Here is a 17,380-nt window from a genome sequence, read left to right on the forward strand (position 1 = left end):
TGAATCCAGTCTTGTGTCCAATCTACTAATTAATATACAATAGTTATGTTCCCTAAAAACCTGTCTTCAACTGAATTTTTTACAGTTGATTTATGCTGTCTGAGATCAATGCTCAATTTTTAGTTATTTTCAAGCCTACATTACATTTCATCTATCTCTGTGTACTCTTTTCAGTTACTTCTGGGCTCAAGGTTTTAATTTTTAACAAAATTTTGCTTTATAATTTGCATAATTTTCTCATTTGTCAGGTACCTTTTAAATTTAAGTCAAGTGTAGTCTTTTTGTTATGTTGTGTCATCTTATCCACTTGCTCTGATGTATTTTTCTGGAATATAATCTTCATTACTTAATTTTATGCAGGAAAATATATCTTCATTTTGGTGGCCTCTGTCAAGTTATTGGTTCTGACTTTATAGTATCATTTAAAATTATTTTTTATGTGAGTGTTTTTGAAGCGCTTGTCAGGTTAATTATTTGTGTTGCATTTTAGGTAAAAGGATTGCTATTTCAACTCAGGGAAGCAGTAGCCTCATTGTCCTTGTATTTTAAGCTAGAGCAGCAACTTGGAGTTCAACAATGAAACAATGATATCTGAAAACAAAGAAGCATTTGCCAACTAAATGTCAGCACATTTCATGTGGTTGTGTGAAAACACTGTACAGACCTCTGTGTCAGCCAGCATAATAAGAATGTTTTGTTCTGACACTATTTTTTTGAAGCCGCTTTAATATAGATTATTTAAACTTTATGTATATCAAATTAAATAAAAATGAGTGAAGCCCCCAGATTCTTTGTTGGACCTGAAGATGCAGAAATCAACCCTGGAAATTACCGTCGCTTCTTCCACCATGCAGATGAAGATGAGGAGGACGAGGATGAGTCAGTGAGTGGTTTCCTTCTTCTGTGGTAAACCAGTATAGTACAGAGCTTTCACTAACGTAAATGCAAATGAATGCTGTGATTTTAAATAGGACAACTTTTTAATCTGCAAGTTTGTTAAAACGCTTTAAATTGAAAAGATATAATTAATATTGAGTTAACAGGCAATTAAAAAGTATGATAAATATAGCTTAGAGATAAGATCCTTAAGTAGTTTAATGGCAGTTTAGAGTTGTTCAGTAAGACATTAAGAAATGACATAACTACATTATGAAGTTTGACAAGACTGTCTCAAAGGCCGGCTTTTGTGAGTGTGAGAAAATGATGAATCAGAATGTCTTGTCCATGTTGCATCTTAGAAGTGGAGCACATCTCTTCTATTCATTTCCTTGTCTACTGTGCTTCTTATTCATCATTGTTCTTGTTCGCAGGTGGTGATTATTTTATTTTGAGAACTGATTTGAAATACGGATATAAAATATGTGTTGATTTTTCTTTTTAAATTTTATTTATTTTTTTTATTAATTATAATTTATTCACTTTGTATCCCAGCTGTAGCCCCCTCCCTCATTCCTTCCCAATCCCACCCTCCCTCCCTCATCTTCCATGTCCCTCTCCTAGTCCACTGATAAGGGAGGTCCTCCTCCTCTTCTTTCTGGCCCTAGCCTATCAGGTCTCATCAGGACTGGCTGCATTGTCTTCCTCTGTGGCCTGGTAAGGCTGCTTCCCCCTCAGGGGGAGGTGATCAAAGAGCCAGCTGTGATTTTTCTTAAATTTCAAATTAAAAATAGAATGTTATTTAAAAATAAAAACCTGTCACACTTGGTTAAAGTGGTGAGATCTGACTGCAGTAGCAGTTAGACAGTTACTTAGGTCCTATGCCAGGAGAGCAGAATTGTTCATAGAGAAGTCACTGGGGCTAAGCCATTGAGCAGCTCTAGCTCCTCTAGGTAGGGATCACACTCTTAGCTCGTTCTGACTCACAGCAGGAGAAAGTTTTCTGTAGCAAAGATGTTCTGTCTGAGCCACTGTGGGCTGAACCTTGAGAAACCCTGTTAATGTTTTTTGTCACATATTCTGTCATAGCATTACAAAATAAATAGTAGAGCAGACCTGTGGAATCTCCTTTAGGAAGATTATAATGAACCATTTTAGGATTTTTGATGAGGAATAAAATAAAAAGGGAGCCTTAAGATGGATGATAAGACGAAGCAGACATAGTAGACCCCAAGATAGTTATTGTTTATAGTCTGTTTGATTCATAATCAAATCTAGTACTCATTTGAACTCCAGAAATCTAGTATTCATTTGAACTCCAGTTTTTATGTTAGAAGCAATGTAGATTTATTTTTCTGGATGTGAAATGGACAATTTAATCCCAAAATTTTCATTGCTACATTTAAGAGGAAGTTTAATGATCCACGTTTGAACTGCTTTGTATTATGTTATATGAAGAGTAGATTTGGATTTATATAGTTGATAGAACTCTTGAGCTCCGGAATGCAAAGACCAAGATGAAAAGAATACAGAATGAAAATAAAGGAATTTTAGGAGCATGTGAGATCCTCAGAATTTACTGTATATATGGTGTGTGTATTTAAGTTTAAAGTTGATTTGGTAAAAAATACAAAGATTCAAGACCACTAAATAGGATTGCCAAGTATGAATATTGAAGGGGGTTTCAAAGATCACTGGCACCTTCTCTTCAGCAGTGAGCCTTTCTCTGACTCAGAAAGCTCTCTATGACCAGCTTTGTCCCAGCTCAGTCTACAAGAAGACTTAATACTATGTAGCTTTGGAAATGCGTTTGATTTTAGACAACAGAATTCTTTATCCGACTCTTCTGTCTGGGCTTTTAGTTGGAGTAGGTGAGTTTTTGCTCTTGTTTTTTTGTTTTTCCTGCCTGAAGATAAATAAACGCAGAAGCAGTTGAAGAAGGAATGTTTGTTCATATTTTAAAGTTAATTGAAAACAGTAACAAATTGTTTTTTTTTTTCAAATCTTTGTAAAAATTTATTTTAATTGTAAAGTATTATAACTAATAGAATTTTTCTGACTTCAGTGGTAAATATGTCACTTTCATTATTAATTCCTATGCTTCATCTACTTTTGAGAGAAAACAAGCATAGTAATAATATCTTAGAATGCCTATTAAGTCATCCTATCTTTCTGCTTTCTTTCTGTTTTAGCCACCAGAAAGGCAAATTGTGGTTGGAATATGTTCCATGGCAAAGAAATCCAAATCCAAACCCATGAAGGAAATTCTGGAACGGATCTCTTTGTTTAAGTACATCACAGTAGTAGTTTTTGAAGAGGAAGTGATTTTGAATGAACCTGTGGAAAATTGGCCTTTATGTGATTGTCTTATTTCTTTCCATTCTAAAGGTATTATATGGTGGACAGGGGTGTTTTATCCTCTGTGGTTGTAAAAATAATATATACTAATTGTAGAATATTGGATAAAACAGAATTGAAGCTAACCCACAGATAAGGGTTGTTGATATTTTGTTATATTTCTTGCTAATCTTTTTCTATGTGTCTTATATAAATTTAGCGTTGATGTTATACGTAACTTTACATTTAGCCTTTCTTAGATTTTTATCAAATTTTCCACATCACACTTTTAATATTGTGTATTATGTAAATGTATAACATAGTTAACTAATAACCAAACATTTGAATAACTCCTAGTCTTCACTATTAAAATATAGTTGTGATCAGACATATGCCTTTTTTGCATATATCTGTGGATAAGTTCTTGAATTATTGAATATTTTAAGCCCTATATTTCTACTACATAGCCTGGTGTTCTTTATATAAGTGTACATACTTTTATTTCTGAAGAACTTTCAATTAAAATTTTAGGGCATCTTTACATTTTTAATTGAACGTAAATATCAGTTAAGTTTGAGTATTGCCTTATAGTAAAATCTAATAATCAAAATTATTGCTGACTATCTCTGAAAATTTTAAAAATTTTGTAAATTACTTGATTTTCCCATTAAGTTTGTAAGTTTTAGAATTTTTTTCTATATTAACCATTCTGTTATTCCCCCCAAAATAGTTGTGAACTATGCTAAAAAAAATTTTTTTTAAATACTGATAGTTAAAATTCATTTTCATTTTTCAGTAAGCCCATCTTTGATCTTGGTTGGTTGAGGCTTTTTCTTTCAGAAAAATTTAAATTTCCTGCCTATGAACCATGATATGGTTCTCTCTGTGAGGCTACTAGCTCCTAAAAGCTCTCTGCCGTGTCTAAGGACATATTCTATATGTTATGCAATGGTAAGAGAGAATTTTTTTCTTTAATAAAAAGAAATCATGGAACTGATGGCAGGTGATTTTCATTTGCTTAGTTCTGATGGGAAGCTTGAAATTATGACATTGAGACATTTACAAGTGCAAAATTCTTATACTTTAACTGTTAAGATTTGTAATTTGAGTCCAGCTACGCCTTAATGCATTATTAAAAAAAAAAAAATAAGGGTAATTTAGGGATAAGTTTTTTTTTTTAACTGAACATAGCCTTTTTTTTTTAATTAGAATTTTAATACTTAACCTTTCTAAAATTTCTTGTAGTGCTGCAAAAATGTCATGTCCTCACTAGCAGTTAATGTTCACTGTTAAATCATCCACTGTCCTGCTGACTGGTTTTTATCTTCCATAAATAAGATACTTATGAAAGAGTTGTCACGTAAGGACAGTAAAAGCTATCATTCTTTGGAACATAATACCAAACCTTCCAAGTATCTTGTATACATTAAAAAGGTTTTAATTCTACAAGAGTCCTATTGGTTAGATGGGTGTCATGCTCATTTACAGCTGGCCTTGAGTTTCATGATAGATAAGTTTGTTCAACCTTATATAGCTAGACAGGCAGGATTTCAGCACTGATTTGTGCTCTCATCTATTGTGATACATTGGCGAATTTTAGTGGCAATATAGAGAGTAAATATAATTTCGGAAATTTATATTTTTTTCAAATCTGTTGTAGCCATATCATTACACTTGACTCATTTTCATTATTGTTAATCATTTTACTAGTCTAGAAATTTTAAAGAATTAATTTCTATATCCTAATGGTGACCCAGGAACAGCATGCTTCTTTTCATATTTTTATCTTTTATACATTTTATTTTGTATAAATCCATTTTTGCATTTGCTTCTACTTTTAAAGGTACTGTCAACTAGTTCATATTTACTGACATTAAAATATCAAATAAAAGGAAATTGTATATTGAGAATAGTTTTAAAAATCAAGTAATATGAAACACGTTATTCATCGATTTCCCTTGATATATGAAATAATCTTATCTTTCTATCAGGTGTCTTTAAATAGGCAGATACAGGCTAACATGTCATAGCCAGTGACTTGGTGTGCTGAATCAATGATAATCACTAAGAAAAACTAATTTTAACAGTACAACTTAAATAAAAATTCTATAGTGGTTATTTTATATCTTTTATAGAAGGTTATGTACATGATGAAATTTTTTTTAGGGGAGGTAGCATATTGAAGTTGATAAATTTATAGATTTTGGCTTATGTTGAGATTGTACAGAATATGATAATAATATGTGTTCTTAGGATTTCCACTGGACAAAGCAGTTGCCTATGCAAAACTCAGGAATCCATTTGTAATCAATGACTTGAATATGCAGTATCTCATACAAGATAGGTGAGTGGTGAAGCTGGCTGAATTAAGAGGAAAAGAAATCAGTACTTACTTAGTAATTAGTGTATGCTGACAGAGCATCAGATGCTTTCACAAATGTTAGTTCATTGCATCCTTAAAATAATACACAGAAGTAGATGTTTGTTAGCAAACTTTGCAGATGAGGAACCTTGAGAATTGAGGAAATCATTCACCTAAATAAGTGGTAGTCTCCCAAATAGTGGGACAAGGAATTGGACCACATTTGCTTGATTTCCAAAGCGTATTGAACCCATGAAAATTGCAGTTTCCTGTTATATGACTTATGATTAAGACATAGCATTCACTCATTGTAACTGATGATTTTTATAATGAAGTGTACCCATCACAACAGTTTCTTACTGTGTATCTTAACATTCATGATCATAGACACCTATATGAAATGATGAAAGTATGTGTTTGTCTGCTTCATTTAATTAATATTTTGTTTTTGTAGCTACATATAATTCTTATTTTCTATGAGCATTCTAGTTTTGTGTTATAACATGAGCTTACTTATATTACTTACATGGAAATATATATATGTATATATTAATTTCATGTGAGGGTAGAATCACCTTTCTCTTAGTATACTGTGGACGTTTTTCTATAGCATTAAATATTGTTTTAAGGTAAGGGTTTTAGTAATTAGACAATATTCTTCTGCCTTTGTGATATATTAGTCTTACTTGATTTTCTTCATCTGTGTACATTCTTTTAAAGTGTAGTCTTTTGATATGCTACAAAAACTATTTTATGTGCATTTTGGTGAAAATTTTGTTAGAAGCACTTTGATATTTGAAATACTTAGAAAAACACAAAGTAGATATTTGTGTCTTTTATGTGGTATTAAAGAGTGATAATTTACTGGTATGGGAGCATAATATATTGGGAAATAGAAAGTAGAACACTAAGGAAGCTTTTCTGTTTCTTTAGAAGAGACGTTTATAGCATTCTTCAAGCTGAAGGCATCCTGCTTCCTCGGTATGCAATTCTGAACCGTGATCCAAATAACCCGAAAGGTCAGAGAACTCAGCATTCTTCCTTCTGGCTGTTTATGTACTTTTTGCTGCTTCCCTACAATAAGTAGAAATAATTTCAGAATTCATAATACCCTATTTAATAGTTTTTCTTAATGAGTTAAACAGATGAATGTTGTGTTTAGTTAACATACCACATTGTGGTCCTTTCATGGTGGTTCATGTCTGTATACCAGTACTCAGAAGGATTGGGCGGGCTGATAGGAAACTTAATGTTGGAGTCAGTACATATTCAGTGGGCCAGGTGGACTTCATATTATGAGACTCTGTCCAGGAAACAAAACAAAACAATATACATGCGCTAACTGATAATTAATAATATAGGAATTGTCTCCATGTTCATTGTACGTATAATTGTAACTTATGGTTTGAGGGCTGACCACTGGTACTGGATAATCATTTAGGAAGCTCACCCTTGGTTAAGGCTAACTCTTATTCTCTCAGCATCGGTTGCCTGGAGTCCTTTGTCTTGGGGTGGGCTCCTTTTCTTCAAGGTACTGAGGCTTGAGCCCAGGGCCTCGCACATATTATTCAGGCCTCTACTCTGCTGCTGTGCTGCCTCCCCAGTTCTGATTAATTTTGTCTGCTAAGCAGAACATAGTTTTACTATAAGCTTAAAATTTTGCTTTCGCTCCTGTAAAGCTATTATATAGGTGACGTAACAGTCTGTGATGTGTCTTGCTCTCATGCTTTGTGTGTAGAATGCAGTCTGATTGAAGGAGAAGATCATGTCGAAGTAAATGGGGAAATCTTCCAAAAGCCATTTGTAGAAAAGCCAGTCAGTGCAGAAGACCACAATGTTTACATTTACTACCCGACATCCGCCGGAGGTGGGAGTCAGAGGCTTTTCAGGAAGGTGAGCCTTGTAATCCTTCTGTGAGTAGTCTGCATTCTTCTGTACAGTCTGCTCAAATTTGTTGAGGGTCATCAAGCGCCTCAGAAACTGAGGTGAGATACTGAACTGTCATCATCTAGAGGAAAGTTATGAAACACATAATGCTTCCAGAAAGTACTTTCTGTTAACACTGATAAAATACCACAACAAAAGCAACTTCTAGGGTTCCAAAAGGATAAGCGTCCATTCTGGTGAGAGAGGCCTAGCAGCTAGCTGCTGCATGGCTGTAGTAACAGGAGCAGAGAGCTGAGAATTGAGAGCTGATTGCTCTCTAACGGCAAAACTGAAGTAGAGAGAACCGACAGGAAAGGACACCAGAGGCCTTAACTTTTCAAAGCCCGCCCCCAGGGAGGCACTTCTGCAGTCAGGCTCTTACACCTATCAAACTGAGACACCAATGGGTAGCAAATGTTCAAATACCTAAGTCTGTGAGGGACATTTCCCATCCAAGTTACCATAGAAAGTGTAATTACACAATTTTGTAAACAAAATTCCTGCCTTCAGAATACAAGGAAAGTTGTATTCTTCAATCTCCCACTTGTATTTCTATCAGACTGGAAATTGAATTAAAGATAAGCTCCTTTCTGGAGAAATCATATGGAAAAATTGCCAATTCATACAAAAAGTAGTATTAGTAATTTTTACACATTTAAGTATATGCTTAATTGTTCTCATAATAAAACAAATGCAAATCAGATCTGAAGTATAATGGTATCATGTTACTTTTTGGAATGTTAAGAATTTTTTTTTTAATTAGGTAGTTGGGAAATAAACCCAGTCCAAAAATGTTAGCAGGAATTCAGTCTGTTATTAATATAATTTAATAATGTATCAAAATTAAAGATGCACTCATAGGCATGAATTTCCATGTTAAGGTTACAGCAAAGAGCTTGAAAAATGGCTCAATAGTTAAGAGCACTTGATGCCCTTGCAGAGGACCCCAGTGGGCTCACAGACCTACTATGGTTGGTCACAACCATCTGCAACTCCAGTTCAGGAGATTTGATGCCATCTTCTAGCCTTCACAAGCACTGTATGCATGTGGTGCACTTACATACATGCACACAAAACACTAATACATATAAAATGAAAATTAATTTTAAACAGAAGACCAGATGCCATCTAAATATCCACTATAGTGGTAAAGATTAAAAATACCAAATAGAGACTAAGAAGTTTAGACCAGTTAGAAATCTCTCATATATTGCTTGTGAGACTCAGATAACAGTTTTTAAAAGATTTTGGCAGTATGTGTGTAAGTACAGATATGAATGAATATGAACCTCCTAGGAAATTTTTAGAAAAATAATTACATATGTAGCATATGTCTTAAGAATGTTTAAAGCATTACCACTGTACTACACAAGAAGCTTGGCAAACAACCTAGTCATATATATGTAAAGTGAAATGTTGCTTACATAGTGGAAACTCTGTAACAAAAATAAACAGACCCAACTGTGTGTGTGTGTGTGTGTGTGTGTGTGTGTGTGTGTGTGTGTGTGTTACATACATTCAAGAGAGGCCAGAAGAGGGCATCAGACCTCTGATGCTGCAGGTGGTTGTTAGCTGACTGATGTGTGTGCCAGGAGCTGCAGTCTCCTGAAAGAGCAGCTAGATCTCTCAAGATCTTTAACACCTAGAAACATGATTTTTTTGAATTATATTTTATGCATTTTTGTTATATTTACATAACAAGTACAGTAGAAATACATACTGCCAAATAAGTTTTTAAAGCTTCATGAATTAAAATTATTTTAATTATTGAATTAGAGTGTCTACAGTAGATAATAAATAAAAGTTATATTTTAGCTATATTATAAAAATGAGGATACTTTACTTATATTGATGGACATCTTTTCTCTCTAGATTGGCAGTAGAAGTAGTGTATATTCCCCAGAAAGCAATGTGCGAAAAACGGGATCATATATATATGAAGAGTTTATGCCTACAGATGGTACTGATGTTAAGGTAAGATGTATTTAGGATGGGGCTGATTACGACATGATGAGTTGAAGTACAGATACCCCTTGACTAATATTGGGTCATGTCCTGATAACCTTTGTGTTAACTTCAGAACACTATGTTAGCTGGGTACGGTAGCATAGCCTACAATCCCAGCACTGAGATGTGAGGCAGGAGAATCCTGAGTTTGAGGTAAGCCTTTGCTACATATCCATTTCCATACCAGAGGACCTGTCTTTTCTCAAAAAAACCAAAAACATTTAACAAACCTAACCTTATCAACATCATAACTTAGTGGCATGGTGCACTCCATGTAGAACATGATTATATTTTGCTTGTAATTGCACAACTGGCAAAAGCTATATCTAATTGCTGCTGTCCTATAGCATGAGGGAATGATACTATATTGTCAGTAAACAAGAAGGTAATAAAAATTTAAAGGATAATTTCAGCTGGAAGTAAATCAATGTTGCATCATCCTTGTCACATCAAAAATTCACAAATTCAACTATCATAAGACCATATAAATCATAGAGACCATTTAGCTTATATTTTGAGTTTATTATTTATTTTAGAGAAAGGGAACAATTTAGCTTCTACTTATTTTTCTTAATTTTCTTGTTATTATTATTGGTACTAGGGATGGAACATGGGCTCTTATGTGAGGCAGGCAAGCATTCTGACATTAAGCTCTTTAGTCCAGACTTATGACAGTTGGAAGCCTAAGGACTCCTTTTAAGTGTTCTTAAAGGCTTAAAGTAAAACACACAGTATTACAAAGATGATGGATTTCAGTGAATGTTATAAAAATGCTTAGTCAAAGTTTCAAATACATACAGTTCTTTAAAGGCTGATGAGTAAGTACATTTATCAGGCTGAACATTCAAGTAGCTACCTACCATTTACCAAACAGTGATTAATGTCAGTGATATGTGGCTCTGTGATAACTGTAATGCAATATAAAAATACCTTTGCATTTGGTAACTGATGAAGCTTGCCTCTTCCCAGCCTTTCTCTGACTAGGCTCTTCTTTCTAAGCTTAAATATGATCTTGAACCTGCCCTTTAAAATTTGTTGGTAAATTCTCATTGACCACAGGATAACATCCATGTTTACAAAACTGCTATATAAGCTATTTCCTCACCTTTCTTCTAACAAATGCCATTTTGTGCAGTACACACTGCATTCAAATCCTTTTCCCTTCCCAGAATACCCTGTGTTGCTTCATTTCTCTGTCCTTTCTATTTATTACCTCTGTATAAAATGCCTTTCCTCAGTCTCCCTTTACATTAGTCCCCCACCCTTTAAAAATCTTGTAGCCATTTCTTCTATCCCTATTTAAGAAACGTATCTTTCTGGTATTACACATAGAGAGTTTTAGCGTTATAATGGTCAGTTTAGTAGTTTTATACAGAGAATAAGATCCCATTATGCTGTGTAAGTAATTTTGTTTAACCTTTTCTGATATATTGAAAATCATAGTATATAAAATAGAAAGGTGTGTCTTTAAATAGTTTGGCCTCTGAACTATCATAAATAGATATCTTTCTTTGAATTCTTGTTTTCTGGTTATATATTTAATCAGCAATATATACTGTATATATTTAAATTTTGTGAAAGGTTTATACTGTGGGTCCAGACTATGCTCATGCTGAAGCTCGAAAATCTCCAGCTCTTGATGGCAAGGTAGAAAGAGACAGTGAAGGGAAAGAAGTAAGATACCCTGTCATTCTCAATGCACGGGAGAAGCTGATTGCGTGGAAAGTCTGCCTTGCTTTTAAGGTAGGATGCTGTGTACATCATGCAGACCCTTGTATTCTAAGTTTTTTTTTTTTTTTGGGGGGGTACTACCCATTATCGGACTTAATTAGAGAAGTATGCTGAGTAAGTAGTTAGTATATTTGAGCTCATGTATGTATGTAGGTGTTCCTGTGGCGCCGACATCATTTTCCTATATTACCACTATATTTTTGTATTATAGAAAAGTAATAAACCTTATTCAGTTAGGCAAAAATTAAAATTATAGAATAACACCACTAACTGCTACTTTGTGGCAGTGCCTAGCATAGTTTTAAGTTGGTAGATTAAAAGTGATCTTCGTTGTTTTATCATTAGCTCTCAATACTTTTGCCTAATACACAGTAAAACGTATTCTTGAGAACACTATAAATACCCTTTTTAAAGAAACCTCTTTGTTTCTGTACTTGACTTTTCGCTCTTCTCTGCTGTTAATTTATGTAATTAGTAGTATACAGTGTTCAAGTAAAAGTAGTACAACTTGCATTTAATAAAGGATGCATTTTAATCTTTTTAACAAAGGCCTATTCCAGATTCATAACTTAAGCTAATTATATTACTGATTGTTAATTTAAAATACTACTTTTATGTAATTTTGTGAGAAGAATGTTAGTCTGTAAATAAATTGTAATGCATTCTTATAAATTGTTTTCTTGTACTCAGATTCCATAGATTATTACTATTGTTTTGTGTTTTCATGATAATGGAATACATAATACATGTACAGAGTACTCAAGGTTATGATTATTCATAACCTTCATATAATAATATATTGCTAGGTATTTTATAATATGTAATGTTTTTAAATGAAACCTTAAAATTTCTTGTTTTGAATAGCAAACAGTCTGTGGTTTTGATTTGTTACGGGCCAATGGACAGTCCTATGTCTGTGATGTAAATGGCTTCAGTTTTGTGAAAAATTCCATGAAGTACTATGATGACTGTGCAAAAATTCTTGGGTAAGAATTTACTCACTTATTTTTCTTCTGTTTACCTTTGTGTGCTTGTTAAGCCATGGAAGCTCTTTAAATAAATGTAGAATAATATTCAGTATCCATAAGATACCTCCAAAACTATGCCAGATCCTGAGTTGTGCTTCAGATTATGAGGACAGCTTAATGAATTATTTGCTTCTAACAATTTCACTTCATAGATTTTGCTATAATTTGGGATTATTTGATACAGCATTCCTTTATTTTACTTATATATTTGAAATGTTTCACTAACCTACTTAATGGTATAAAGTAAATGCTCCTAAAATAAGATACCTGAGTAATACAGAAAAACGTTGAAATTTAGGATTCTTTTCCATGACATCTTTCTATATATGTGTTACTTGCTGTCCTAATAAGACTATAAATAAGTGAAAAAGAAAATACCATGTGTAGAAATACCACTTATGTCTCATTTGTCTTAGTGCTTTATATCTCAATTCAGAAGATTATTTAAGCAAGAAGTATCTTTAAGATTTTCTATGCATATATGACAAAAATCATGTAAGGTAATTAGAGTCAGCTTTTGTACTGTGCTTCAAAAGTGTAAGCTTTTCAATAAAGAGAAATTAAAAGCAGGGCTGTCTTACTAAGTTTTAGTATGAATGCATGCTAAGAAGAAGAAAAATAAGTTATGTGTATGTATGAGAGTGAGAAGAGAAATGAGGAAATGGAGAAAAAGGGAGCTAGGCAAAGATGGAAAGTGAGTTTGTATGCACTGTGCGTTTATGTATATAACTGTGTAAGGGTGCTTTTTCAAGTGTGTGCAGGAGCTGTGGTCAGTTTTATCTAGCATCTACTCTTTCTGAGATAGGGTTTCTCACGTCTCTCTGGCCTGGACTCTCCTAGTGGGTAAAGCATATTAGTTCTGGGAATCCACAAGTCTCTGCCTTCCCAACACCAAGATTACAAAAGAACACGCTACCATGCCCTGCCCTTTTGTTTCTTTTTAAACTGAGCATAGTATGGTTCAAACTCAGGTTCTCATACTTGCAATGCAAGCACTTTATCAACTGAGAAATCTCTCAACCCTTCAAATCAATTATTTAAACATTTTCATTGTTCCTCCTATTAATAAAACATAGTAATGGCTTGTTAGAAATTATCATACTTAGAATAAGTTTGTCAGAGATACACATCAGTGAAAAAGTCCTCTGTGCATAGGACTCTGGTTTCCATGCTCAGTAGTATCTCACACACAGAAAAATAGTATAATCGGTGTTTAACAGGTAGTTAATGAATGATAAAAAATACATTTAATGAGTAATGTAATTAAAGCAACACATTGAAAATATGTGGCATTTTGTTAGGGTGTTCAATTTAAGTGATGAGAAATTTTTTATGTAATATAACCTTTACGTAGTTTGACTTAAATTCTTATGGTTTTCTATCATGGCATAATTAAATACTCGGCTCTATTTTTGAATGAACTAATTTTTAATAACATTCTTTTGGTCCTAAAGCAATATTGTAATGCGGGAGCTTGCGCCACAGTTTCATATCCCCTGGTCAATACCCCTAGAAGCTGAAGATATTCCAATTGTACCAACTACATCTGGAACTATGTAAGTTTCAAGTATTCATTTTTCATTCGGTAATTAGTCTGTCTTGTTTCAGTAAAAAATAAACTTCTGATTCTTAGTTTACTATGTATATTTTCCTGTGATTCAGTTTGAAGATATGTTTTTACAAGAGTATAGCAAACTAAAACTTAGACCGTTACCTTGAAATCCTACAACGTGGTTGAGCAAGCATGTAGCAAAACCTGTAACCACAGAGGGGTGCCTCTTGGTGCATTACTCAGGCATCTATCATCATGCAGCTTTGTCTTTGTCTAGTTTTATCTTTAGGTAAATAAGTCAGACTGATTCTGCCAGAGTGTTTGATAGCCTCTGCTAGAGAAATCACTCAGTTTAATGTCAAGTGATCTGACTGAAGACTTCATAGCCACAAGTTTAGAGACATATATTAGCATGTGAAATATAGATATTCTGAAAAGTCCTAATTGGGAGGACTGTATGTTTTTGAGGCAGCATTTTCAAATTTATATTGATATCTTTCAGGAACATGTTCAGTTGTTTACACTTTGAAAATTGAAATGGTAGCTTTTCACTCTGGTGTACCGTAAAACATTTTTCTAAGTCGAATTTTGAATAATTTTTCTTAGATGACAAGATATGCTAAATAAATAAATACGGCAGCCATTATATGCCAGTTTTACTTTGATTTAATGGTATATCTGCTGCTAAGACAACAGGGCAGGTGTTTAACGAAGTTAAGGCCAGAGTCCATGTAATTTATCCCAGGTTACTGTCACCACCTCTAAAGAAGTAATGCTGCATAAATGAATATTCTCTCTGGCTTTGTAACCTGTTGTAGGATTTAGTTTTCAAAGTTAAATCAAAGAAAAAACCTTGATGTTGGGAATTGCAAACATGGGTATTTTTTTGTCATTTTTAGGATGGAACTTCGATGTGTCATAGCTGTCATACGACATGGGGATCGAACACCAAAACAAAAAATGAAAATGGAAGTGAGGCATCAAAAGTATGTCCTAAGAGAAATCTCACTAATTCACGTGTGATTTAAGATTTCTGTCAGTACGAGCTCTTTTAGTTGATGCATCAGACAGAATATTTTTAACCTACTGTTTTTTTGATCATGAAAATATTTAAACCACTGAATGCATACAAACTCATTTAAAGTATTTTGTGTGTGTTAGCACCTAAAATTTATTGTGGATGTATCTTTAACTGTGCCCTCCATTTATTATGATTATATATATTCTACTTATTCTTAGTTTATTATTTTCTTGCATTGTACTGTGACAAACAGCATCTAAACATTCCAGAAGCAAGTTGGTAGAAAACTCCCATTTTTGTTCAGTGTTTGATTTGGAGATGATAAAATATGGAAGCCTGAGCCATTAAGTATGTATTGGCACATGATCCATTGACAACAGAAACATTTGTATTTAGCAGTATTTTACTTTCATCATGAACAAGCACTTTAGGCATGTATTGAGCTTTATCAGTAAAAAAGGAGCAGATACCACAAAACATACGTACTTGAGTTTCAGAGATGGAGGCAAGAAGATCACTGGAGCCAAGGCGGTAGACACCAACTGGGTAATATGTAACAAAAGTCTTTGGCAGGGAGTATAAGTAGAGGAAACAAGGTTGTGTGAAAGAAGAAACATAGTACTTATATGCATAAACCTTATTCCCATATCTACTGTTTTTATTAGGTTGATTATATTGTCAGCACTTTAGTTTGCTATCTTTCTTTTTTAATAGGGTTGCCCAGGCTGATGGTGAACTCAGGATCCTTGTGGTTCAGCTTTCTGAATGCTGTGATTATAAGTGTGCATGACCACGCCCAGCATCATAGCAATAATACTAATTATTGCAAATGACTAACTGTCTTCTATTCTTTTATAAGGTTTTTTGATCTTTTTGAAAAGTGTGATGGATATAAATCAGGGAAGTTAAAACTCAAGAAGCCAAAACAATTACAGGCAAGTTGTTGTTGTTTTTTTCTTTTATGTATGTTGAATTTTATTTTTTTATGGTGAAATTACATAAAAATTCAAACTCTTTATTAACGTACATAGGAAGTCCTGGATATTGCACGGCAGCTTCTTATGGAGCTGGGGCAAAATAATGACTCTGAAATTGAAGAAAACAAGTCAAAACTTGAGCAACTTAAGACTGTGTTGGAGATGTGAGTACCTCTCTGACAATCTTCCTTACTGTACAGTTCTCCTGTGTACTTTATGTAACAAAATATGCTATTTTATTGAATTGCTGCTTTAGATTTACTGTTTCAGTGAGGAGGAAGCAAGCAAGCATTTTCCTTGTACCTTCTTGAATACTTAGAATGAAGCTGATGAAATCTTAGGTTGAGACCTCGTTAGCTAAAAGTCTTTGAACTGTCATTCAGAAATTGATTCCCATCAGCATTTCTCTTGTGAGCTTTACATGAGTGATTACTTATATCCTTTATGAGTGACTTCTTATATCCTTTAATGATACTCAAATTCTGCTTAATTTTAAAACATCTTTCTGTTAATTTTGAGAATTTCCTATGTGTGTACTTCCCATTTCCCCTTCAACTACCTCCATTCTCCACCAGCATATCTTCCCCCTAATATTGTGATTTTTATTAAGTCCAATTAGCACTAACTGTATATATGCATGGCTGTGGGGTATCCACTGGAGTGTGGGAAACCTACCCATTACCATATTCTGAAGAAAGAATGATTCTCCCTTCCTAGAAGCCATTAGCTTATAGAGGCTTTAGTCATGATAGGGCCTGGGGAGCACCTTACCCAGACCAGAATTTTCTCGGGCCTCTTCTTGTGCTGATAACTATGGATTTTGTGAGTTTAGGATGCAATAACCAATTTCTGTCCACAAGATGACATTTCATAGCAATCCTTCTTATACTCCAGGTCTTTTATATATATATTTGTAAATATACATATATATGTTTGTGTGTGTGTGTATGTATGTATATATATATGTGTGTGTGTGTGTATGTGTGTGTGTGTGTATATATGTACACATACACACACAGATATGCTGCATGCTTTCAGAATTGTCTAGCTTTTATCAAAATACTTTTTTAAAAAGTTCAGTGGGTTTGAATGATTAGCTATTACTACTTTTTTTTGGTTTTGGACTAGGGTGTTTTTGAAGAATCTACCAAAACAGTAGAAGAGAATTAGTTTTTAATCCATTTATTTTAATTTTTTTCTTAGAAAATCAGTCAATACTTTATTAATATTTTACAATCAAATTTGCATTTTCTTTTTCAGGTATGGTCATTTTTCTGGAATAAATCGTAAGGTCCAATTGACCTATCTCCCTCATGGTTGTCCTAAAACGTCCAGTGAGGAGGAAGGTAATATCATTTTTTAATCCCTATTGGAAATATGTGTATGTAATAACTTGCTCTAAATTGCTGACTTGGATCATTTTCTGCTCAATAGCCTTTGGGATTGGTGTTTCATGAAAAACAATTAAAATGATTATTGTTTTTTTTACCTGTGTTTCTATCCTTTTAACATAGAATTTTTTTTTAATTTTTGAGATTATAATTTAGTTAGAGCATTTCTCCC

General features: G+C 33.6%; 1 protein-coding gene across 1 annotated transcript; it reads left to right on the forward strand.

Annotated features, from left to right (window-relative positions):
- Positions 1–748: 748 nt before the first annotated feature.
- On the forward strand, positions 749–17,163 carry LOC129682218 (inositol hexakisphosphate and diphosphoinositol-pentakisphosphate kinase 2; the record flags this gene model as incomplete). The annotated part of the gene is made up of 13 exons (XM_055614464.1): positions 749–883; positions 3,069–3,264; positions 5,467–5,557; positions 6,509–6,594; positions 7,314–7,468; positions 9,374–9,475; positions 11,090–11,251; positions 12,104–12,225; positions 13,722–13,823; positions 14,719–14,805; positions 15,700–15,775; positions 15,872–15,981; positions 17,078–17,163. Coding segments are annotated over exons 1-13 (1,489 nt in total), but the record flags the coding sequence as incomplete, so codon positions are not given.
- Positions 17,164–17,380: the final 217 nt, after the last annotated feature.

The sequence above is a fragment of the Psammomys obesus genome, unplaced genomic scaffold (genome assembly GCF_907164565.1).
Source record: "Psammomys obesus unplaced genomic scaffold, mPsaObe1.curated_primary_1811, whole genome shotgun sequence".
Classification (NCBI taxonomy): domain Eukaryota; kingdom Metazoa; phylum Chordata; class Mammalia; order Rodentia; family Muridae; genus Psammomys; species Psammomys obesus.